Source organism: Martes martes (assembly GCF_963455335.1).
Source record: "Martes martes genome assembly, chromosome: 18".
Taxonomy (NCBI): domain Eukaryota; kingdom Metazoa; phylum Chordata; class Mammalia; order Carnivora; family Mustelidae; genus Martes; species Martes martes.
In genome coordinates, this window is record NC_137906.1 from 11083649 (window position 1) to 11108913 (window position 25265).

General features: G+C 46.3%; 1 protein-coding gene across 1 annotated transcript; it reads left to right on the top strand.

Annotated features, from left to right (window-relative positions):
• Positions 1–230: 230 nt before the first annotated feature.
• Positions 231–25092, top strand: RAC1 (Rac family small GTPase 1). Its single transcript, XM_080830756.1, has 6 exons — positions 231–474; positions 9897–9968; positions 14108–14225; positions 22175–22237; positions 22940–23099; positions 23427–25092. The coding sequence occupies exons 1-6, from the start codon at positions 440–442 to the stop codon at positions 23555–23557; spliced, it is 579 nt and encodes a 192-aa protein (XP_080686882.1). The 5' UTR covers positions 231–439; the 3' UTR covers positions 23558–25092.
• Positions 25093–25265: the final 173 nt, after the last annotated feature.

Here is a 25265-nt window from a genome sequence, read left to right on the forward strand (position 1 = left end):
GGCTAATCTTCGGCCCTTCGCCAGGTGGCACAAAGATGGCGGCCGGCCCGCCCCCGCGCCCCGCCCCACGAGCCGAGCCCTCCCGAGCGCTCCCGAGCGCTCCCGAGCGACCCCGGAGCCAGCAGGGAGCCCGGGAGCCGCGCGGGCAGGAGCGGCCCCGCCCCGAAGCCTGGGAGCGGCGCGCCGGCGCGGGGGAGGGGAGACCGGATGTGAGTGGAGCGGCCATTTCCTGTTTCTCCGCAGTTTTCCCCCAGCTTTGGGTGGTGGCCGCTGCTGGGCTCCGGCTTCCCGTCGGCGGAGGGCGAGGCGGCGTGGACAGCGGCCCCGGCACCCCGCGCCCTGCCGCCCGCAGTCGCGCGTCTGCCCGTCCGCCGCGCCCCGAGTCCGCCGCTTCTCGCGTCAGCGTTCGGCCGCCGCGGCGGCCCAGCGAGCGGCCCAGATGCAGGCCATCAAGTGTGTGGTGGTGGGAGACGGGTGAGTGCGCGGCCCGGGGCTGGGGCCGGGGCTGGGGCCGGGGCTGGGGCCGGGGCTGGGGCCGGGGCTGGGACCGGGAATCCCGGGCGGGGGCCGGGCGGGCTCGCGCGGGCCGGGAGCTGGCCTCTCAGCGGCGCGGGGCGTGGGGCGCGGGCCGCCACTCACTCCCTGCGGGACCAGACGGCACGGGCCTGGTTCCGGCTTTCTTTTTTCTTTCTTTCCTTTTCAAATTTTTGCTGGGGGAGGGAGTTGCCGACCGGCGGCCGAAGGGAAAAGTGAACTCCACCCTCCCGCCTTCTCTCGGGCCCGCTGCACGCCGGGCGGGGACCCCACCAACCGCGCCGCCACCCTCGGTCGTCTGCCCCTACATCGGTGGGCTTGCAGTTGCCTTTCGTAAAAAAAAAAAAAAAAAAAAAAAAAAAAAAGGACCCTTTCTGGGCTTTTTACATCACCCTCTCGAGCCCGGTTAAGCATTTCCGTGTGTCCCGGCGGTCAGGTCGGTAGGACTTGACGATTATATGCCTGGGCTACTTTGGTGACCCTAAACCGATTGACCACGGGGTATCTTCCGCTGTATTTCGCCGCTTTAAAAATTTTTTTGGGGGGGGAGGTGATAATTTTTGCTCTTTCTGTGGAGAAACTTTTGAGATTCTAACTGCGAGGAGCTGGGTGTGATTAAGACTGTTCTTTTCTCTGAAAGTGGTGTGGTCATTAAAAAAAAAAAAAATTGGCTTTCGCTTCTTGCATTAGGTATGGGATGTAGCAGAACAGGCTCCCTGAGCGGAGCTGCCCTGTGACTCAAGGCATTTCTTTTCATTACTGTCTGTGGTGGTTACAGGCCCTAGAGGAAGACAAGACTTGGCTTATACAGTTTTTTTTTTCCCCTCTCACAGAAACAAAAATCTCAGTGTAATCCGAGCAAAATCGTGTGTCTCAGCAGGGCTCGAGTAGCGTTGAGTGGTAACAAGGAAGCTCCAAGAATTACTATCAGTTTCATCAAACTCAGGATGCAACTGGTACATTTCTCAGGTCTTGTAAAGTCGAAGGAAAAGTTTTGGCATGGCTCTTCCTTTTCATTAATATTCCCCAAACTTGTCATTAGGACTGATGTGGCTTTTTTGCCTCCCAAGTTGTGAATTAGCTTATTTAGATGGTCGTAAATTAGACGTTTGAAATTGTCTCTGCCGCTAATTCAGATTCAAGGACAGTTGGGCTGATTTTTAAAAGATGCCCATCTGTGTGATTTGTCAGAATCATCGTGTGAAACGTTAACACTTAATGATTCTGTGTATATAGCTAAAGATGACAACTTTTGCCTATTTAAGAATAGGTATGGTCCCTTTTTTTTGTCTTTTAAACTCTTCAAAAGAAAGCTTTACTTCCATTTGGGGCAAAAAATATTCAGCTGATTAGTTTAATAGGGAAATCAGTAAATTGGTTTAAATGAAGCTTGATTCTTTTGTGTAATGAATTAACGTCTATCACATTGTCTTAGGAACGCTGTCACTGAATTTCCTTTAAAAATTAAAAATGCAGAAGCAGTATGCTTAGAGTGTGAAATAATACTGTTTTTTTTTTAAAGTCAGCTTGCTGCCAATTTAGTACCAAACCATAGTATGTAATATTGTTAATTGAAAATTTCTGAAACTAAAACATAAGCGTAGCAGATATATTTAATGCTTATAGATTAGGGACTTCTACTATTCGTATTAGCTTCTTTATCTTAGTCACATACTTGTTGAATGCCTACTGTGGGATCTGGATCCCTCCTTCAAATCAGGAAACCCTGGGCATATCACTCATCCGCCAGGACAGGGGCCTCAAGTTGAAGTTGGGAGGATTAAACAAGATGCTGGATACTGCCTGCCTCTGAGGTGCTTGGCCCCAGCTATGTGAGTGCCCACAGCCAGCCTCATACTGTTGCTGTTTCTTTTCCTCTGAGGCACTGCTGGGCTCTCTGGGGAGTGCAAGGCATAAAACACAATTCTCTAAGTTTTCAGCTTTTTTTGTACTCTGTTTGACATCGATGTAGACTGGGGCTAAGCCCTGTTAGAAGTGGAATAAACAATTTAAGTTCTATTTATTTTTTTAAAGATTTACTCATTTGCTTAAGTATAATCTCTACATCCAGTGTGGGGGTCAAACTTGTGACCCTGAGATCACGAGTCTCATGCTCCACCACTGAGCTAGCCAGGTACCCCCTCTATGACTTTCTTTTTTTAATTTTAATTTTATTTTCTTAAATGGGCTTCATGCCTAGCGTGGGGCTTGAATTCATGACCCTGAGAAATCCAAGAGTCGGATGCTTAACGGACTGAGGCACCCGGCGCCCCCTCTATTTAAATAAGGGACTGCATATAGCAAACATGACTTCAGTCAGAAATTTAAATACCTAATATTCCGTACCAAAAATATTTTTCTGCTTTTACCCAAACAAAGCATGCTTGATGATATAGCTGGAATGTTCTTTTAATCAAAAATTGTGATAGCTGTAAATGTGGGTCTAAATTTTGTGGGGCACAGAACTCAGTGCTATGGAATTTGAGGCAATTAAGGGCAGTTTAAACAATAAAGGCAAATTGATTGAAGTTGCATAAATTGCAAGCTTCCTTATCTGAAATACATTCTTGGAAAGTACAGGTAAAAGCTATGTAATAACCGTGTTATAAATAGGATCAATTAGCTTATATTCTCTATAGACTTTTTCCTATGTAGCAGTTCAGTTGGCATTGAGTATAAAATATGAAATGAAATTTTGATACTTTTTAATTCTGCAGATCCTTCTGTTGGTCCTAATTCTGCTAGTCCTTCCTGAACACAGGGTCTGTCACTTTTATTTGGGGATCTCTACCCCCAAGATTTTCTCCCAGCTTTACTTAGTTAAGACAGCATCTCACATTCAGATATTTCTAAACCATTTTTAGTAGTGTTGTTTGACTTTCATTGACCAGAAGGCTGGGAGTGAGTGACTTGAAGCCCCCCTATGTTCACCCGAGATTGGGCTAGTGGTCTCTTCAGCCCAGTGTCTAATTTAGACATTGCTGTCCAGGAATTTTTTTAGTTGAGTGTGAAAAATACCTTCCACGATGATGTCATCTTTTTAGGAATGTACACCACTTACTCCCCACTCACTTCCATTGAATAATCAGTGAAGGTATGAACCATGAATTTAAGTGCTTCATGAATTGTCTTTGTATTTTTGTCTCAAGGGATAGGGTTCCATATTTTTGACCTGTTGTAAAGGTGTTTGAATTCTACACAGGCTTCTAAATTTGGTTTGTTATTTGACTCTGATCTTGGTGGTTAAAATTATACTTAATATCTCTTTTTTTTTTAAAGATTTTATTTACTTATTTGACAGAGATCACAAGTAAGCAGAGAGGCAGGCAGAGAGAGAGAGGGAAGCAGGCTCCCCACAGAGCAGAGAGCCCGATGTGGGGCTGGATCCCAGGATCCTGGGATCATGACCTGAGCCGAAGGCAGAGGCTCAACCCACTGAGCCACCCAGGCGCCGCCCCACCCCCGTTTTTTGTTTTTTGTTTTTTTTTTTTAACCTTAAAATGATAATCCCAGTAAAAGTTTGAGGTTGGGTTCAGTAGAGGAGTAACAGTAATTTTTAGAAATCTTAAAGCCACTTTTTATAATCTTTTGCATTAATCATGGAATGTATTAGTACTTAACTACTTTTTTACCTCAGCATCACCCACCAGGTAGTTCTTGTGATTTTAGTCTTACTAAAAAGGAGATGTTTTATCAGGAATCCTGCTACCAAGGCAGTTACCACATGTCATCAGAGGAAATATTTTTCTCCCACATCTTAATATGAGAAGTTTCACACATACAGAACAGTTGAAAGAATTGTGCACCACTTAGATTTTGTAATCAATATTTTGCTCTATTTCCTTATCCCATATCTTCCCCATTATCAGGGCTTTTTTTTTTTTTTTTTAAGATTTTATTCATTTAACAGAGAGAGGGAGAGAGCACATACAGGGGGGAGTGGCAGGGAGAGGGAGAAGCAGGCTCCCTGCCGAGGCAGAAGCCCAGTATGGAACTGGTTCCCAGGACCTGGGGATCATGACCTGAGCCAAAGGCAGACCCGTAACTGACTGAGCCACCTAGGTGGCTTATTTTAAGAGGATTTGATTTTGAAGGAGAAGGGGGGTGATACGTAGTTAGATAAAAATTTTTGTTTTTGAACTCTATCTTATGCAGATCCAAATAGCAAGTACTCCAGGATTAGGCTTGGTGCTTCTGGAAGGCAGGGGTCTGAAGACTAAAGGCTACTTCAGAATTGAACTTTTAGAGATAGCATCTTCAGTCTTGGGGGTTTTTGAAACTACATAGGTTTTTAATTTTTATTGAAGCCTGCGATGGTGATAATTGTTTTCTATAAGTTGGTTGTGGTGTCCCCTGTTAGTGACAGTATCAGAATTTCAGATTAGAGTTTGTGGTTTTGTAGCACAAAACTACTCTGTTCATGCATTTTCTGAATTTATTCTCTACATGATTATGCATTTATTGAAGGCCTACTGTTGGAGGGTTCCCAAACCCCATTTCACAGGGTAAATTGAGGACTTTGATTTAGGGTCTTTCATTTATGCAGTAAATATGAATATGTATTTAATACATAGAATTCACATTTCACTACATTCTGTTAATAGATCTTTAAGATCTAGGTACTTTTTGAAAAAGTTTTATTTATTTTAGGGTGAGAGGCAGAGAGTGAGAGCAAGGGCAGGAGTAGGAGGAGGGGAAGAGGGAGACAGAATCTCCAGCAGACCGCCCCTGAGCCCAGAGCCTGAGATCATGACCTGAGCTGAAACTGAGAGTTGGATGCTGAACCCATCTGAGCCACCCAGATGACCCAAGATCTAGGTACTTTAGATAGTAATATGGGCTTCTTATTTCCTGATTGGAGAAATCTGGTCTTTCAGTCTTGTTAATAAGATCAGTGTATCTTTTTAAATTTTATTTTATTTTTTAAAAAGATTTTACTTGGGGCGCCTGGGTAGCTCAGTTGGTTAAGCACTGCCTTCAGCTCAGGTCATGATTCCAGAGTCCTGGGATCGAGCCCCACATCTGGCTCTCTGCTCAGCAGAGAGCCTGCTTCTCTCTCTCCCTCTGCCTGCTGCTCTCCTTACTTGTGCTCTCTATCTCTGTCAAATAAATAAATCCTTATTTTTTATTTTATTTTATAAATAAATAAAATTTATAATAAATAAGTTATATTATAAATTTATTATAATAAATAAATAAGTTTTATTTATAAATAAATCCTTTTTTTTGTTTTATTTTATTTTATTTTATTTTAGGGAGAGAGCAAGCGTGAGGGAGAGGGTCTCAAGCAGATTCCTGCACTTAGTGCAGAGCCTGACGTGGGCTTCGATTTTATGACCCTGAGATGGACCTGAGCTGAAACCAGGAGTTAGGCCCTTAACTGATTGAGACACCCAGGCACCCCCCCCCCCGTGTATCTTTTTTAAATGAGGCAATGCAGAAAGTTCTTATTTTTGAACTTCCTATACTCTATTCCTTCCCTTTTTTGGGGGGTGGGTAAAGATTTTATTTTTAAGTAATCTACCTAGCTTAGGCTCAAACTGACACCCCTGAGATCAAGAGTCAGATTACCCAGGTGCCCCTCCCTTTTCTAATATGAGAAGATTAACCTTGTTTCCAGATTTATTGATTGTATGTGCTTCTTAAGATTTGGTTTATAGATTTTGGTAATACTGAGGTCTAACCCCAACTTTTAAAGTCTCCTTAGAGTTCTCCTGATGGAAAAACAAAGAACATAATAGGAACATAAGTTACTTGGTTTAATCTTGGTTATTTTTACAAGATAGAACAGGAGAGACATAGGCTAAAAAAATGTACTCATGTGAACTTTGTTCCAGTAGACTCATGTTCATTCCTTAACTTCGTGGCAGCTTTCAAAGATTAAAAAGAGGTTGAACTGAGCAGTTAAGTATATGTAAAATTGGAAACTCCAAAGCAGATCGTAACTTCCAGCGATCCTGTGGCAACATCAAGTTAGGGCTGTGACCAGATGTGGCTTCCATTCTCCGTGTGGGGAGCTCTCACTGCCGGAGCCTGTGTTGACTTTGGCCTCTAGAGTTTGTTTGTGGAGTGTGTTTAAAAGGAGCGAATAAGTAACACTAAGGGGAGGTAAATAAGTCTTCTTTTTCCTTTTATCTGTTTTTAAAAACTAAGTAAATAAATCAAAGGTTGGACATGTACTTAATTAAAAAGACAGAATTTGGGTGACTCAGTGAAGAGTCAGACTCTTGCTTGATCTCAGGTCTTGATCTTTGGGTCGTGAGTTCAAGCCCCATGTTGGGCTTCATATTGGGTGTGAAGCCTACTTTAAAAAAAAAGTCAATTTTATTATTTAATAAGTTTTTATAGAACTTAGATTTATAGCAAATACTGTAATGATTGGTAAAAAAAAAAATTTCAGTCAATGTCAGATTATGCCAGTACCTTGAATTCCTTTACAGTTAAATTTTTCAAAAGACGATGCCTCAGCTCAAGGTGAAGTTGCAGGAAAAAAAAATTTTAGAGTATTTAAAACAGAGTTGGTCATGTTTATAGTAATAAGGCTTTGTTCTTCATACATATGGGAAAGATTTAGGACAGGCTCTTAAAGGAAGTGCTACTGTGGCATATTAACCATTAAAACCTTTATAGCTGCTTATTTTTGACATTAAGAGGCAATATGTATTAACATTTTTATACAACACTTGTAATTTTGAGAAGAGGTTCACTGGTGACAGCCTTAGACTCGACTCTTCTCCCTCAGCTACCAAGTGCAGGCCGCGGCTGAGCCCTCTTCTTCTGCTTCATGGCTGGGAAGCTCTTGAAATGGCCCAGTTCTCTTCCCCCTGAAGCCCCCTTGTTGGTTCTCACCACTCCTGTTTTCCTGCCTCCAGTCCCAGCTTCCTTCCTCTGTCCTCTTTCCACACTGCAGTCAGAGGCTGCTTCTAAAAATGCAAATTTAATGGTTTCTTGGCAACTAAAAAATCTTCTGGGACTTCCCAAGTAGGATCAAGTCCCATGCCCTTAACAAGAAGAGATGACAATTTCCTCATATTTTCCTTTGCTGCTTCCCCCTTTGTTCTTTAGGTATACTGGGCTGCTTCTGGGCCTTGCCATAAATGCTGTTGCTTCTGCCTAGAATGTTCCTCCTGTAATGGCTCCACTCCTTCTCTAAGTTTCAGTGTACATTGCAGTTTCCTCTTCGGCCCTCCAAGACTAGGTTAGATCCCTTTACTGTACATTTCCAGAGCATCTTTTTTTTTTTTTTTTTTTAAGATTCTATTTATTTATTTATTTGAGAGAGAGGGAGAGAGCGAGCATGCGAGTACATGGGCACCAGGAGAAACAGCCTTTCAGTGGAGCAGAGAGCCCGAAACGGGGCTCCATCCCGGGGCTCCAGGATCATGACCTGAGCCAAATGCAGCCGCTTAACCAACCTGCGCCACACAGGCGCCCCTCCAGAGCATCTTTAGTAACACTTACCACATCTGTAATTTTATGCAATGACTGCTTTCTTCCTTTTTTACTTAACCTCACAGATTCCCTGAAGTCTTGGTCATTGCAGGATCTTCAGCTCCTACTGCTCTTCCTTGCATAGCGTACACTTCGTCGGTATAGATTGAAATAAAATTAATGCTTTCAGGAGTTTTGTGACGGAGTTGGTAGTCTTGCGTTCCTTTTATAGTTGAGAAAACTGAGGTGTGAGGAAGTTGAAACTTACTAACAATTCCAGCCAGTAACCGATAAAGAGCTGGCTCTGGGTTTCAAATCCAGAGTGAGCAGGTTTGACATTCTAAGCTTTTAACAAAATGTGTGGCCTGTGAGTCATTTTTGTTTAGAAAGCCTTTAAGAGTTGGAAGCTACTTCCTCATGAGGTAATGTTTGACTCCGTGAGGTCTTTGGGGGTGGGGGAGTTCCAACTTTTAAGCCCTATTTTAATAATAATATGAATAAAACAAGTATTGGCAAGACTGGATGGGCCTGTCATCTGTCCTAGCTGAGAGGTTTTTGCCTTCAGCTAAGAGTGGTACGAAACTAGAAAAGCACTTAACTTCTTTATGGTGAACCCTAATTCGTAGTAGTTGAGATTGAGCAACAAACTCTTACAGCCCAGAACTTCATTGTGTGACGGGCATGACCGTGGTAAGCCAACAGAAGACAGCAGGGAGGTGGGCTCCTTTAGGGAGAGCATTTAGTGAATCCTTAAGCCAGGGACACAGGCTCCCAGAAGCCCTTGAAGTCACCATAAGAGTGTCAGATTTGGAAACCATTTTTGGCTAAGGGTGCAATGATATTAATTTTTAGGGGATATTGTCATGAAAAAACATTTCGGGCAGTTGGGAAACTTTGAACCACCACTCTGACCTCTGCCTGATGATACGCTGTACCCACTACCAGTTGTGCAGGAGGCCCTTCTGTCTCTGGAGGATTCTACATGCTTCTTCTCTACTTTCTCCTCTTTGCAGCTGTTTGGAAGTTTATGCCAGCATCCTTGAGCCGTTAATTAATATGTCTGGAATATATTGTGTTAGTTGCTTTAAAAGCTTATGGTGAGGGGCGCCTGGGTGGCTCAGTGGGTTGGAGCCTCTGCCTTCGGCTCAGGTCATGATCCCAGGGTCCTGGGATCGAGCCCCGCATCGGGCTCTCTGCTCAGCAGGGAGCCTGCTTTCCCCCTCTCTCTCTGCCTGCCTCTCTGCCTACTTGTGATCTCTGTCAAATAAATAGACAAAATATTAAAAAAAAAAAAAAAGCTTATGGTGATATGTGAGGATGGGGGTTGGGGAGGTGGTAAATGAATACGGATGAATTAAAGTGAATTCTGTGTGGCTCTTTGTGGTTCACAGTTGTGTGTGTGGTGGTCAGTGACTAAGCACTCTGTTAAGAGAACAGTCATTACTGATGCCAGAGGGGAGGCTTTCAAAGGTGGTGGGTTTGAGCTACCACTCTGAGGCTGCAAGATATATTACTTAGCAACCAAGTGGAAGTTGTAGAGGAAGGCTGTGTTTGCCTATTAGTATTCATCACAATGATTTGAGGATAGAATTGAAGAATCTTGGATGGAAGACTGGTACAGATGTTCACAGGAGAGACTTTCAGTTTAAAAATCTTGTTCCTGTTCAACCTGGGCTTATTGAACAGCTGTTTCTGACCATGAATGTTCATGCCATACTCCTAAACAGAACACGAAGGCTCCTTTTTGAGAAATTCGAGTTTATTATAAATTTCAGGATAAAAATATGTAGTGTTAAGTAAAAGATTATGGAAACCATTTAATGCTAAGTACTTGGTGTATACTCCTTGATTTTTTTCTATAAGTTTAACAGTAATGAAAGGATTACATTCATGTTGACTAAGCAACTTACACCATTTTTTTCTCTCTCTAGAGCTGTTGGTAAAACTTGCCTACTGATCAGTTACACAACCAATGCATTTCCTGGAGAATACATCCCCACTGTGTAAGTATGGAGTTAAACTGGGAATTAACTTGTCTGTGATGGTTTTTTTTTTTTCCTTTGACCATTGTTTGGCTATAAAGGCATTCTTAATTTGCACATGAACAGATCTGATTAATTTTCTGTCCAAACATTCACCTAAGTCTAATTATAAGGTATGTATTTGGGCTTTTTAAAAATACGTAATGGGGGCGCCTGAGTGGCTCAGTGGGTTAAAGCCTCTGCTTTCAGCTCAGGTTGTGATCCCAGGGTCCTGGGATCGAGCCCCACATCGGGCTCTCCGCTCAGCGGGAGGCCTACTTCTCTGCCTGCCTCTCTACCTACTTGTGATCTCTGTCTGTCAAATAAATAAATAAAAAATCTAAAAATACGTAATGTAGGGACGCCTGAGTGGCTCAGTTGGTTAAGCTGCTGCCTTCGGCTCAGGTCATGATCCCAGAGTCCTGGGATCAAGTCCCACATCCGGCTCCTTGCTCAGCGGGGAGCCTGCTTCTCTCTCTGCCCCTGCCTGCTGCTCTGCCTGCTTGTGTTCTCTCTCTCTCTCTCTCTCTCTCTCTCTCTCTGACAAATAAATAAATAAATAAATAAAATTTAAAAAAATAAATGTAATGTAAAGTTTTTGCATTGTGACAAAACACCTTTTTTTTTTTCTTTAAGATTTTATTTATTTATTTGTTAGAGAGCGCGCGCGTGCGCGCACACAAGCAGGCAGAGGCGGAGAGAGAAGCAGGCTCCCCTCCGAGCAAGGAGCCCGATGCGGGACTTGATTCCGAGATCATGACCCGAACTGAAGGCAGCACCTTAACTGACTGAGCCATCCAGGCATCCCAACACATAGCTTTCTTAATTGGTTTTTAGACATTCAGGAAACAAAGTTAACTAACTGATGTATGAAGACTGGATAATGTAAGAGTTTTAAATAAATTTGGCTCTCTGGGGTCTATGTGTGAAGGATCAAGGATCTGGAACGTGGAATATGCTGTTCCACTGCAGTTGGCCTTTTCTGGCAAGGAATCAGATGGCTGCAGGTCCCTGTTGAGTTATCAAGCTGTGCAATTGAAACCTTGGGTGTGTGTTGGCGGTTACGGGAGGACAGAATTGGCTCCTGAGCTGCTTATTCCGTCTTGGCAACAGAATTGGGTGGGGATGGAAAAGTCCTTTTCTGATGATGGGGTTACTAGGGAGTCCCCATAGCCAAGCCTCATAACGCATCGCCCTTCGGCCATGGTGTCAGCTCTGTCTGGACGGCTGCCATCCTGGTGGAGAGGAAACAGCACGGGTCCCACCTGTGTTGACCTCCTTGAGCACAACACGTACTCTGCGGAGGTCTCCAAAATTTCCTAGAGGTGGGATGGTAACTGCGTGTTCTGGTTTTATGGCAGGGACTTTCCTAACGTTATCTGTTATCAGTGACTTTGAACTACAATACCTGGTAACACCACTGGTCCTATCACCACTGGTCGTTAGGTGTCTCTCTCTCTTTTTTTTTAATTTTTTTTATTTGCTGTTTTAAACATCATTGCACATGTCTTTGTGCACCTGTGATTGATTTTTAGAAGTGGAACTGTGCCGAGTCAAAAGGGAATGGTTTAAATTTTTGATAGATACTACGCAATTGCTGCCAAAAGGCTGTCACTTGGACCAGCTGTGACTAAAGTGGCCCCCTCAACTTGGATTGTGGGCAGCGGGTGTTGAAAAAGTTACCTTCTCATTTGCATTTCTGATCACCAGTGAGTTTAAGGTCCTGTGAATGTTCGCTGTCCATTTGCAGTCTTCTGTGAATGGTCTGCAGAAATCCTTTGCTTGTTTTTGTACCGAAATTTTTTCTTACTGATGGGACTTTTGTATATAAGATATATTAATCTCTCTGTCTCATTTGTCTTTGAACTTCATTATATGGGGCCTTTTGACATAAAGTAAGTTTGGCATTTTTATGTAAATAAAACTCCACCTTCATGGAGTTTTAGGTCTGTCTTAAGACCATTCCTGGGGCGCCTGGGTGGCTCAGTGGGTTAAGCCTCTGCCTTTGGTTCAGGTCATGGTCTCAGGGTCCTGGGATTGAGTCCCACATAGGGCTCTATGCTTGGCGGGGAGCCTGCTTCCCCCCTCTCTCTCTGCCTGCCTCTGTGCCTACATGTGATCTCTCTCTCAAATAAATAAAATCTTCAAGAAAAAAAAAAGACCCTTCCTACTTAAGTGATGCAAAAATATCCTCTAGTAGGTTTTCTAGATTTTTGTGGCTAGAGTTTTCATTTTGTGGCTAAAGTTTGAATTCTTTTAGAATTTTTTTTTTTATATATAGTGGGAGGCAGGCATCTATCTGATTCTGTTATTGTTTATTGAATAATTATTTATTATTTGTTTATTGAATACTGTTTATTAAATAATTTTTCCTTTTCTCATGGAAGCGCAGAATTGCAAGACGTGAGGCTTTTTCTTCATGAAATCTCGTTGTCATTCTGTTCTGTAAGCCACATTGGAGGCTTACTCAGACCTTGATTTTGCTGTTGCAGTGTAGCAAGAGCCTAGGTTTAGTGTTGAGAGTATGCAAAAATGAATTCTGAATTGAGAGGGAGAGCTGCAGTATGCGTGGCGGTTTGGTACGGAGGGAGAAGCAGATTCTCTGCTGAGCAGGGACCCCAACATGGGGCTCAGTCGTGGGACCCCCAGGATCATGACCTGAGCTGAAGACAGACGCTTAACCAACTGAGCGCCCAGGTGAGCGCCCCCTGCCCCCCTTTTTTAATGTCCACCTTATTTTCCGCCTGTCAGACAGGCTTTTCTGGGCTGTCTCTTATCATTAACTGCTTTTTGCATAGCAACTTCAAGTTAATTTAAGTATGTGTGTAATTTGGTGCACTCCCTCTGGAAACGTTACGCTAGAGCTTTTCAAATCACGTTTGTTTTGTGTTACCAGTTTTGTGTTACCACGGCACTTTGGTTGCAGGCCTGGATGACCAGGGCTTGACTGATTATCACCCTGCACTCAGTGTGGGTGTTCTGGAAGCCCTCTGGTGTGGCTCTGTGGTGTGCCCCCTTGTTGAAGATGAGTCTGATATGTACATGAAAAAGTCAACAAGTGGGGGGGGGCACCTGGGTGGCTCAGTGGGTTAAAGCCTCTGCCTTCGGCTCAGGTCATGATTCCAGGGTCCTGGGATCAAGCCCCACATAAGGCTCTCTGCTCAGCGGGGAGCCTGCTTCCCCCTCCCCCCCTCCGCCTGCCTACTTGTGATCTCTCTCTCTCTCTCTCTCTCTGTGTCAAATGAATAAATAAAATCTTTAAAAAAAAAAAAAAGTCAACAAGTGGGGTTTGAAAGAGGGCCTAATTTTATACTTTCTTTCTTCCTGGGGAGAAAAATGCTTTTTTCTTGCTTGCTTTCTTGCTTTTCTCTCTTTTTTTAAAATTAATTAATTACTTGTTTATTTTTTTCTTTAAAGATTTTTTTTTTTTTTAATTTGACAGACAGAGATCACAAGTAGGCAGAGAGGCAGGCAAGCAGGCTCCCTGCTGAGCAGAGAGCCTGATGCGGGGCTCGATCCCAGGACCCTGGGATCATGACCTGAGCCGAAGGCAGAGGCTTTAACCCACTGAGCCACCCAGGCGCCCCACTTGTTCATTTTTATTGGACAGAGAGAGCACAAGCAGGGGAAGGGGCAGAGGGAGAAGCACGCTCCCCACTGAGCAGGGAGCCCGATGGAGCAGGGCTCCATCCCAGGACCCAGAGAACATGACCTGAGCCAAAGGCAGACACTTAACCAGTTTGAATTTAAATAAGCCAAAGACTGAGCCACCCAGGCGCTGCAGGAGGAGAAGAATCTTAATGTTCTCTTTATTAAAAGCAAAGGTTTTCTATTGCTGACAGTAACTTGTTCTAGTTAAATGGAATAGCTTGTCCTTTGTTTCTCGGGCGTCTCTCCGGGTGCACGTTTTTCTCCTTACACCACGGCCCGTTTTCCCCCCACTTCTTAGCTCCTCAGGCTCCACGTGCGTGTGCGCTGGTACATCTGCTGGCCTGGCAGCCTCCAGGCCACTCCTGGCCTTGGCAAACCTCCGGGACCCTCCCCGCAACAGTAACTCAAGACCTCAGCCTGTGCCTAATGTTCTGGAGCTGTGGACTGACCGTGTTTTCTCCCCTCTGCAGCTTTGACAACTACTCTGCGAATGTTATGGTAGATGGGAAACCGGTGAACTTGGGCTTATGGGATACAGCTGGACAAGAAGATTATGACCGATTACGTCCCTTATCCTATCCGCAAACAGTAAGGATCACGACTGATTTTTAACGCGTCCTTCTGAATGTATAATTTTGACTGTAGTTGCAAATCACTTGTGGGTTTGCTGACACAGTCGGCACTTGAACACGCAGGTTTCATCTGCAGAGGTCCACTCAGACCAGCACTTTTTTCCATAAATACATTACAGTACTGTGAGTATATTTCCTCCTCAAGATTTTCTTAGTAACATTCTCTCCGGCTTACTTTAGTGTAGGAATGTGGTGGGTTTCACACATAACATACAGAACATGTATTAACGGACCGGTCGGTCACGTTATCAGTAAGACTTCAGTCAACAGCAGGTGTTTTATTAAAAAGCTTTCAGGGAGTCAGAGTGATAACCTGAGTTTTTGGCTGCATGGGGGTGCACGGCAGTGCGCCTACCCTCCTGCGTTGTTCAAGGGCCAGCCGTACTGCCATCTTTTGGGCGTATTAAGTAGTAGCACGGTTAAGTTCAGTAGTTGAATGTCCTAGATGCGGACCAAGGAATTGTCTGTTTCCTTGTTAGCATTAGTGGTTACTGAGTGTGGTGCCGTGAGTTTACCTGCTCTCATCACAGTTTCAGGACCACCGTATGAAATAGGTCCTGTGTTATTTTTGCAGACCAGTTTCAGTAGGAATTAGTTGCAAGGTCAGTTTGCTTTGTGACAGTTTGGTACCACGGAGCTTTTAAAAAAAATCAAGTTAATGACTTGTCTTTGGGTTTAATATTACTTTTCTATAAAACACATGCTCATCTTTCTATGGTTTTAGTACCTAAATCATCTTTTTTTTTTTTTTTTTTTAAGATTTTATGTATTGGGGCGCCTGGGTGGCTCAGTTGGTTAAACGGCTGCATTTGGCTCAGGTCATGATCGCAGTGTCCTGGGACCGAGCCCCACATCGGGCTCCCCGCTCATTGGGGATCCCGCTTCCCCCTCCCTCCCTGCCTCTCTGCCTACTTGTGATCTCTCTCTGTCAAATAAATAAATAAAATCTTAAAAAGAAATTATATTTTTTAAAAAAGATTTTATGTATTTATTTGAGAGAGAGAGACAGTGAGAGAGAGCACGAGAGGGGAGAATGTCAGAGGGAGAAGCAGACTCCCTGTAGAGCTGGGAGCCCGATGGGGAACTCAATCCCAGGACTCTGGGACCATGACCTGAGCCGAAGGCAGTCGCTTAACCAGCTGAGCTACCCAGGCACCCAGTGCCTAAATCTTCAGTTTTGTAAAAATATGTCCACTGTGTCCAGTCAGAAAAACTTCGAGATTAGCTTTGCTTCCATTCTAGACAACTAAATGATGTATATACCAAAGCGAGTCAGGTCCATAGCTGGTGAAAATACGCTTATAAGCCCGTTTCTTGAAATAAGCACTTGTCTTATTTGTACCATTTGCTTATCTTGTTACATGTTTGTTCATCATTTTAACAGTAAAGACTTTTAAAGAGATTCAGGTGACTCAGTGGCCGAAGGAGTACACACTAGAGGCAGTGGGGCGAATTCCGCGGGTTGAAATCCCGTGCTCTCGCCTCCTAACTCTGTGACCCTGGCAGGTTTCTTCACGGTCCTAGTCATGAGCTGTTTTCCTCATAGGATTAGATGAGCAGTCTGTAAAGCACCCAGAACAGTCCAGGCACATCACAGACACCGCAGTGCAGGTGCTGTGAAGAGCCGCAGATCTGGAGAGCTCTTCAGGTCAGCGTGGACGGGGCCCATGAGTGGAAGTTGCTGTACATGCTCTCAGCAAGCCGGGATGACCAGAGAGTCAGGGTCAAGGAGACATCCTGGGGAAAGCAGGTGTTGACCCTTGGGTGGATTTGACCATCACGGTCTTGGGGGGTGGGGAGGTGGGCGTGGGGGGCGTGTAGCATGGGTGAAAACAACCAATCATTTCTAGTCTACCCCCTTTTTTTTTCCTTAAACTTAACTTCCTATTTAGTAATGATAGTCTTAGACTTATTTTTATTTTTTAGGTTTATTCATTTGAGAGAGAAAGAGGGTGAGAGCCGGGGAAGGCAGAGGGAGCCAAAGAATCCCAAGCAGACTCTGCTCAGCACAGAGCCTGATGTAGGGCTCAATCTCAGGACCTTAGAGCACGAGCTGAGCCGAAACCAAAAGTCAGAGACAACCAAGCCACCCAGGTGCCCCTAAACTTAGTTTGCACCTGCACAAATGGGGGATGGGGCAGAGAATCTTCAAGCAGACGCCCCACTGAGTACAGAGCCCCTGTGTGGGGCTCAGTCTCTTGACCCTGAGATCACAACCTGAGCCAAGATCAAGAGTCGGGTGCTCAGGACCCTAAATGGACTGAGACACCCAGGTGCCCCTCCCCCCCTTCTTTAGTTTTAAGCTTTTGAATACAGCTTTTCTATATAGTAGTCATCGTCTTTGTATTTATTTCCTCCTGGAGGAATTGCCGGATACAATCTCTTTAAGCTGTGGATTTTTGCGATTGTCCTTTAGCTGAATTACAGTAGCAGTCCAGACAAAGACCAGAACTATAAAACGGGAGAGCTGAGTGAGTGGTATCTCAGTTAATCTCCAGCTAAAGATGACCTGCGAGGAAGCTTTATTTATTTATTTATTTATTGTGATGAAGTTTTGAAAAGCAGCTTGTAATCACCAAATGGCTTGGTCTTCAGTATGTTTCAGAAACTATTCTAACCCCAGTGGGTGCTTGATAATTCCGGATTTTCAGTGGATTTGCTAACCTGTTGACTGGTAGAGTAGGAGTCTCCAACCCACTGGATCCATTTGGAAGGGCGGGGTGTCTCTTCTGAGAAATGAGAACCACCTCCTGTGACTCAAGGGGTCCCGGCAGGGTGCGGCCTTTTTCTCTGAGGGAGTCACTCACAGAAAGTCAAAGGTGACTTGGCCAGATTCCCACTCTCTACGGAGAGAACAGTCCTATAACAGACCAAAGCAAGCCGCAGTACGGTATGAGGCCTGACAGCCAAGGGGGTGGGGTGGGGTCCTTCTGGGGCAGGACTTGTAAACTATTTATGTCCCATCTGTGTAACATGCTATTCTCCTGTCAGATACTTGGATGTGTAAAAGGGGGTAAGGCATGATTCTTGCTCAGGGGCCTCCCACACAGGGTATGACACACCACACACCAGCACAGGGGGTGTCGTGGTGCTTAGAGCAAAGAGGGGAGAGCAGCAATCTGGAGGTTAAAGACGTGCCTGCTGGACTCCTTTGGGGATGAGAAGGTTATCTTGGCTCCTGGGGGATAGGCCTGGTGGCTCCGGGCTGCCAGAGGGGACCCCCTCTGAACTTGGCATCAACTAAACTTGGTCTCCAGTTATTGACTCTGGTCTGCAGGCCCGTTTATGTGGCTCTTCCCCGACTGGACCCCGAAGGGCCCATGGGCTTACCCAGATCTCCCCTCTCCTTAGGGCTTTGTGACCCTGAAACTGACGTCCTGTTTCCGCGGTCATTTACCGCTGCTGTCCTTGTTTGTGGGCTGGCTCCAGGGAGCGAAGTGGGATCTGTGTAAGGCATCTGTTTCTGCTTCATTCTCTGAAAGATGGAGTAGAAGCTGCTTCACGGTTCTGTTTTTCTCAAGTAATCCTTTAGGCTCTTCTATCCTTGAATAAGTTACCTTTATACTCTCTTTTTGAAAATACCTTGAGTTCTGCGCCCGCACCTTCTGTGGCCTGCTCCCTCCCCATCGCAGTGTGGTCCGTGCAGTGCTCAGGCCCAGCGATGTGCATCGTGTCCAGCCCACGGTATTTGCCTTCTTGTTCCTGGATTTAGTGGTGCGAGTGGGAACCTGTGTGACTGGCCAGAGTCACAACCTGAGCTCTGTGCGGGTCTCAGAAGCTCACGTTGCCCCACCGGACCGCTGGCCGCTGGGCCTCTTGTCTTCTGGCTGAGCTCAGCCTGAGAGGGGCTAGACTGCTGCCCATCGGTCAGAAGGAAAACAGTAGCATTTAGCTTGGCTGCTTCGATTTTCAAATGGCTTTTCCACTTGTTAAGTCGGCTGTTACCAGATCTGTGTCCTCCAGCCAAAGGTCACTAGGAACGCACCTATGGCTAAACTAGATGGGGTTTGTCCCTCTGTCCCTAGCTAGACACACACCTTGGAGGCTCTGGGGTGCGTGATTCCTGTGAGGACTTGAGGAGGCAGGGCTTGCTCTGCACGGGGTGCTGGTGGGAAGTAGGGTAGTTTTAGGGCGCTCTGATCCATCTCCTCCAGAAGGTGGGGATGAAGTAGGGCCGGAGCTGTGACTGGTGCCAACATGGGCTTGTGGGCTGGGAGAGGGGGATGTTTGGTGTTGCTACAGTTTGCACAGTCACCTTTATCTGTGCTCAGACAAGATTGTGGTCTTCTCTTTATTTCTTCACTTTTGGTCTCATTTCAGCCTGGTCAGTAGGGACCTTGTCTGGCCTCAGCATCCTGGGAGATTGTCCCGTCCCACGGGAGCTTGCTGCAGCCGAGCTGCACGCCACGCTGCCTCCCAGGGGTCGGGCCGCCCCTCTCGGCAGTGCTTGTTTTCTTAACCGCTCCCCATGGATGCCACAGGCACCGTGTCTTTGCCTTGTGTGTATCCCGCTCCTTTTCCTGGTTCGTGGAATGCCTCTCGTGAAGAATGTTCCAAGCCTGGAAGTAAAACCAGGTTGGAAGGCCTTTGGAAGAAAGGAGAGGAGAGAGCAGTGCTGGCTGGTGCACTCGGAGCTGGGAGAGGCCTGCCGTCCCTGAGTCCGCCTGCTGCCGCTCTGCAGTGAGCTGACCCGGCTCTTGCCGGTGCCCTCCACACACGAGGGGGAGGCGGTGGTTCGGCCCAGCGAGGGGGGGAGGCCGTGGTAAAGTCTCTGCAGGCACGGTGGGAGCCCGTGTGGTTAGGAGTGTCCTGCCAGCACAGGGAAGGCGGCGTCCCAGCCGGAGGAAAGGTGAGCCTGTGACGCAGGACAGCTCAGGCGGAATGAAGAGGCTCCAGGACAGGCGTAAATAGCGAGCCGCACGGACTGCGGGGTGTTGGGTTAGAACGTAAGGTTGGAAGGAATTGCTGCTGGAAAAGATAAGTACCAGAAGCCCATTTTATTTACTTTTAATTTATTTTTATTTATTAGAAGTGCTAGGTTTATTTTTGTTTTTTTTTTGTTTGGTTTTAGAGGATGCGGAGGGGCAGAGGGAGAGAGAGAATCCTGAGTAGGCAGTGCGGAGCCTGATGCAGGGCTTGATCCCACGACCCTGAGATTATGACCGGAGTCAACACTGAAAGTCAGATGCTTAACTGACTGAGCCACCCCGGCGCCCCTAGAAGTATTTTTTTAAAGCCATATTTTGTGTGGGGGAAGGAGGAGAAAGGAACAGGCAGATGGTACAATGTTAAATGTAGGATGCAAAGCGTGTATTTTCATCAAAAAAGATGTTCTTAAAAATTGAAAGGGGCAGAACAGATGTGGTTGGAGGATATTTTGAACTGAAGCTGCATTTTCGTGGCCAGTGCCCATGAGTCTCTATGTCACAAAGATTTGGCATCATGTCAAGGCCTCGGGGGCACACATCTTCAAAAGCAGCTGTGGATTAAACCCGGATAGTTACAACAACTTTAATATTCTCAGAATTGTAGATCAGAGAAGCTTGAGTGAGATGAAATTAAAGTAATTCTCTTGTCCGTCTGTCTCTTAAAAGAACTGCAGGTTTCTATGTTGCTTGAAGAGCAAGTCTTTCAGTTCTTGTTGGAACAAAGGAGTGAATTGAAAGCACTGTGGTAAACACTAGAAATGCTGTCCCTTCTGGGTGGTTCCGTCCAAAGAGGTGGGGGGGGGGTGATGAAAGGTCCCAGTGTGGCAGTGCTGTTCACTCCAATAATGCAGGACCCCAAATTCAAACCCCCCAACCCCCACGCATTCGGGGGACGAGAGGACCAGCATTTCTGCACGGGAGACTTGAGGCCATCACAGCGCTCATACCTGGTGGTGCTTCTGGGGCACCTTTCCTCTCAAGCCTGTTTTTACAGACAGGTGCTTCTCCCGTTTGCGGTGGCTTCGGCTGGGCTTATGTCTCAGAGCTTGGACGGAGGTCTTTGCCAAGTGTTGCTAGGGAGTGCCCGCGGCGGCCCACGGACACGCCTTCGCTAACATTTCATGACTGGCTGTGACCCGTGTGCTTCCTCCGGTGTGTTGTAGCTTCTGCTGGACAGGGAGCCCTCTGTGTGCTGCCAGGGGTAGAGAAGAGTGGCTCCCCCCAGTCTCCCCGATATTTGCCTGACCTGGTGTCTCCACCATTGTTGACCTTCACAGGGTTTGGTGGAGTGTTTGGTATTTGGCATCGTAGGTGTTAGATAATCATCTGCTTTCAGATCTTTCGGGAGGGTTGAGACAGAATTCTGATGGGAAAATAATGGATTATATTAACTTTTATTTTCCTCACTTTTTACTAAACTGAAACAAAGTTCTCATGCATTACTAGGTTGCAGAAACGTATGGTAAGGATATAACGTCCAGGGGCAAAGACAAGCCGATTGCCGTATGTAAAACTTTCAGTCGACCTCAGTTTCAAGCTTTATCTGTTCTCTCGTTTCACTTAGTTTTCCCAGGATTTCCTCTTGAGCCTCCCGTTCCTTGAGTGTTCTGTATTTAACTCACTCAAGGTTGGGTTTTGCTTGACGAAATGTGCTTTCAGTAGAGCGAGACAGTTTACCTACTAGCTTGAAATAAAGCGGTTTGTGAACTGCTTGCTCCCCTCCCTCGAGGGAAGGCAGGAGCTCTTAGAAGGGGCCTCTCCGGGCGGGTTGGAGATGGAGGCGTGGAGGCTCCCCCTGACCCCGGAGCGCATGCTTGAGCCGGCGTGGGACTAACCGTGGCTGCCGGGGGCTCCCCCCGCTTTGGTGTCCCGGTGCAGCGGGCCTGTCTGGGGCATGGCTGTGGTGCTGGTGAGCTAACCCAACCTCGCTTGGAAATGATGTAATCAGGTGCCCAGATGCCATGGTGATTCTTGGACAAGCCGGTGCATGCGCTAGCGTTTTTAAAATGTCATTTATAAAAAGCTGTTGTGTGGGATGTTTCTCTCCCTTTCCAGGTACGAGATACCAGCGGGATGATTGCAAGTGTTAGCTTGGGAACCGGGTACATTTCACAAAGCAGCATAGTGGCCTTTTTCCAGGAAAATGTCTTAAAAACCTAGCATTTTAGAAACTCTTAGGCAATTTTAAATACATGTAAATATTTAAATTCGACTTTTTACACAGTACAGAATGACGAATGGCTCGCAGTCAGAAATTCTCCCAGGCACTTCCTCAGCACTGACCTTTCCTTTGAATCTCTGCTTCGGCCGTGATGGCCCCGCCTGCAAGTCCTCCAGAGACCCTGCGTGGGCTTGAGGGGCCGCCAAGCCGGGGCTAGAGTGTCCTCCTTCACGGTGGGGTGTGCTCGCAGAGCCATCAGCCGCGCCCCACTTTGTGCCAGGGACTCTGGGGGCATTTCTTAAGCGGTTTAATAGCAGCCCAGTGGTAACTAAACGTTATTGAACATGCACGTGGGGAGCTTACTGAAAAGCACGCCAGTGGTAAATGGTTTTAAAATAGACTGTTCTTGATAAACTGGGACCACATTTTACAGAAATATCGGAGTGGTATCTTGACACTTGTTTTTGTCCCGGTATATAAATAGGGCCATTAAGTTCCCAGTGGGAGTTGGGAATGATGTTAAAGAAGCCTCTCGGGGGTCTGGTTTGAGGCCTCCCTAGATTCAGTAAATTCTAGCACATTCCAGTAAATCTTCTCCCCTCCTCTCACAAGTAACTGGCTGCTTTGTGTGCTGGCTCCGCTTTGGGAGCCTTCTGACAGAATTGAAGGGGAAACCGGGGAGTGAGCTTTAGACACGAGCTGCTGGTACATAATACGCGTTTTGTCTCATGATTGATTCCCAACAGCATTTACAAAGCAAAGTGCATTTGTCATTGTAAGACCATTTCTAAACGCCTCCCTATTTCCTTTTTATAGGATGTATTCTTAATTTGCTTTTCTCTTGTGAGTCCTGCATCATTTGAAAATGTTCGAGCAAAGGTAAGTGGGGATGTTTTAGAGAAACATTTTGTACATAATATCATTCCATTCTCAGGGGGCAAAAATACTATTTAGTGATAGGAGTTTTAATTATTTAAGTTGATCTTGTAATTCCGACTTTATTATGTAGAGTCCTAAAGTTTCAGGGTCTGATTGAGAAATGCTGTGTGCCTTGTTAAAATGAGCACTTTGGAGTCCCGTCTGGTGGGGTCATCTAATAAGAATGGTGACCATGACTTTGCACTCCTGGATCTCACATACTCCCTAGTGAGACATGATGGGGCAGGATGTCCTTCGGTTGGGATCAGGGACGTGTTCGGGGGGTCAGGGTGGCAGAGCTTAGACCTCCACCCAGTTGACTCTCTTCCCTGAATAGGAAGGATTCTCGGAGATGATCTAAGAACTTGACTCATTTTACCAAACAGATCGTTGTTTTGGGAGGGGGCCCTTCCCTTCCCTTCTCCCACTGCTCTTGTTGGTGAGCAGAGCCTCTGCTGTAGGCTCGTGGGTCTTGGGCACCCAGCTTGCTAACTGAATGCCGATAGGTGGGCCCGTGGTTCTGGAAGGTATTGCAAGGGGGTGAGCGGGGCTGGAGGGCGGGGTGGCTGACATAGTTTGGTGCTCGTGGAAGTGGAATTTAGGTGGAGGATGCTCATTAGGGAGGGAGCGTGTCGTTACTTTTTTTCCTCTTCTCACTTTTAGTGGTACCCCGAAGTGCGACACCACTGTCCCAACACCCCCATCATCTTGGTGGGGACTAAACTTGATCTCAGGGACGACAAAGACACGATCGAGAAGCTGAAGGAAAAGAAGCTGACTCCCATCACCTACCCGCAGGGTCTGGCCATGGCTAAGGAGATCGGTAGGAAATCTGCGCTGTCACATCTGCTTTGTCCGTGCCTTTGTTTCTGTGGCGGAGACGGGAGTCCAGTCTGGGCAAGGAGAGCGCGAGTCTTTCCGACTCCAGCTCTGTTGTCTTCTGGGGAGCCAGCCAGGCATGGCCCTCGGGGTGAGCCTCCAGGAGCTGGGGCGCAGGTCAGGTGTTGCTCTGCTGCTCCTGGCGGGCTGGCAGGAGGCGGGGCCCGGGGAGCCGCTCCCTCCCCTCGCGGTGGCCGGAAGGGCGGGTGCGCGCGTGGCGGGCCGTGGCCCCGTGGCGGTGGGAGCGGTACGAGGCTGCGTCTCTCGGCAGGTGCTGTAAAATACCTGGAGTGCTCAGCGCTCACGCAGCGAGGCCTCAAGACAGTGTTTGACGAAGCGATCCGAGCGGTTCTCTGCCCCCCTCCCGTCAAGAAGAGGAAGAGAAAATGCCTGCTGTTGTAAATGTCCGCCCGCTCCCCCGCCCCCGCCCCGTCCCCCTCGGAACCTTTGTACGCTTTGCTCAAAAATGGTGGAGCCTTCGCACTCAATGCCAAGTTTTTGTTACAGATTAGTTTTTCCATAAAACCATTTTGAACCAATCAGTAATTTTTAGGTTTTGTTTGTTTAAAGTGTAAGACTTCAAACTTTCACATTATATTAAAATTTAGCCCTAAAATGGCAAGCTTTCTTAAAGCCTTATTTTTCAAAAGCCCCTATTCTTGCTCAGATTAAGAGTTGCCAAAATACCTTGTGAACTAAGTTGCGCTGTTGTGCTGAGAACACTAAGCACTAAACCGTTCAAGACCTGTGTCTTTCAGGAGAGCCGGCGTCCCTGGTTCGTACCCGCAGACGCGCGCTCGTTTGTGGTAGGAGAGCGGCCCAGCCTCGCCCCCCGGCTGCCGCCCCGCCCCGCTGCCCTCTGACCCCGCGCCACCCGCTAACACTGTACTGTAAGTCCTCATGCAGTGAGTGTAGTGACTCAACTCCCTCAACTCTTCGGGTCCCTCTCTTAGATTTTGTAGTGAGACTTTTTTTTTGAAAAAGTTAGTGTATTCGCTTTTGCTGAGATGTTGAACAGAGCTCTTCCTCCCATGTCCCTCGGGCCAAGTGTCCACTCCAGCTGCGGGTGCCCGGGCCGGGGGTGCGCAGCACGTGATGTGATCAAAGAACGAAGACAGTATTTTGACAAAATACGGAGGTTAATTTACACTACATTGTACGTGTCCTAATTAAACCGAGTAAAAGTGTCACGGGTAAAAACGTTAAAGGTTAATTTCTGTCCGGTGCAGTAAAAGATGAAGAAAGGTCGGTATTATCACTAAGTGTTTTAAACTTTTCCTTTTTTCTTAGACCTGCCATCCCTCCTGAAATTGGGCATTTAATTCATCTTTGAACTGGTCGTTCCCATAGTTGCTCACTTAGCGCTTCTCTTATAGAACCCCTTCTTAATGAGCAATATGCCTCCTTGTATTATAAAATCTTTCTGATAATGCATTAGAAATTTTTTTTTGTAGATTAGTAAAAGTGCATTCCTGTTTCCTTGTTACTTTATTCAGAGCTAATAAGCGCTTTCCTTAGTTTTCTAGTAACTAGGTGTAAAAATCATGTGTTGCAGCTTTATAGTTCTCGAAATATTTTAGATATTCCTAAACTATGAACTTTCTTAACATCACTGTCTTGCCAGATCACCAGTACTGTACCCTGACTAACGCTAGCCCTCCCTTCTGCCTCACCCCCCCGGACACACACCTCTCGCTCTGCCTGACCACGTCCCCTCGGGTCTGTGGGGTTCCGTGAGCCCGTGCTCGTGCTAATCAAGTTCTGTACAGCTTACCCGCTGGCAAGAATACAAGGTTGGACCTCTCAACCACTAGAACAACATTTTTTAAATTGACAGTTGCAGAATCGTGGAGTGTTTTTACATTGATCTTTTGCTAATGCAATTAGCAGTATGTTTTGCATGTATGACTTAATAAATCCTTGAATCATATGACTGTAATACTTGAATTCTTGAGAGCTCGAACAACTTCCTGGGGTATGTGTTCCTTGTCTCACCTAGAAATCTTGGGCCATGGGAAACCTTCATTCTTAGTGCTTGTTTTTCTTGCGGGGGGATGGGGAGGAGCTGGAGGAGTCTGCAAGCACTGGTGCTGGGGAGCACGCTGGGTTT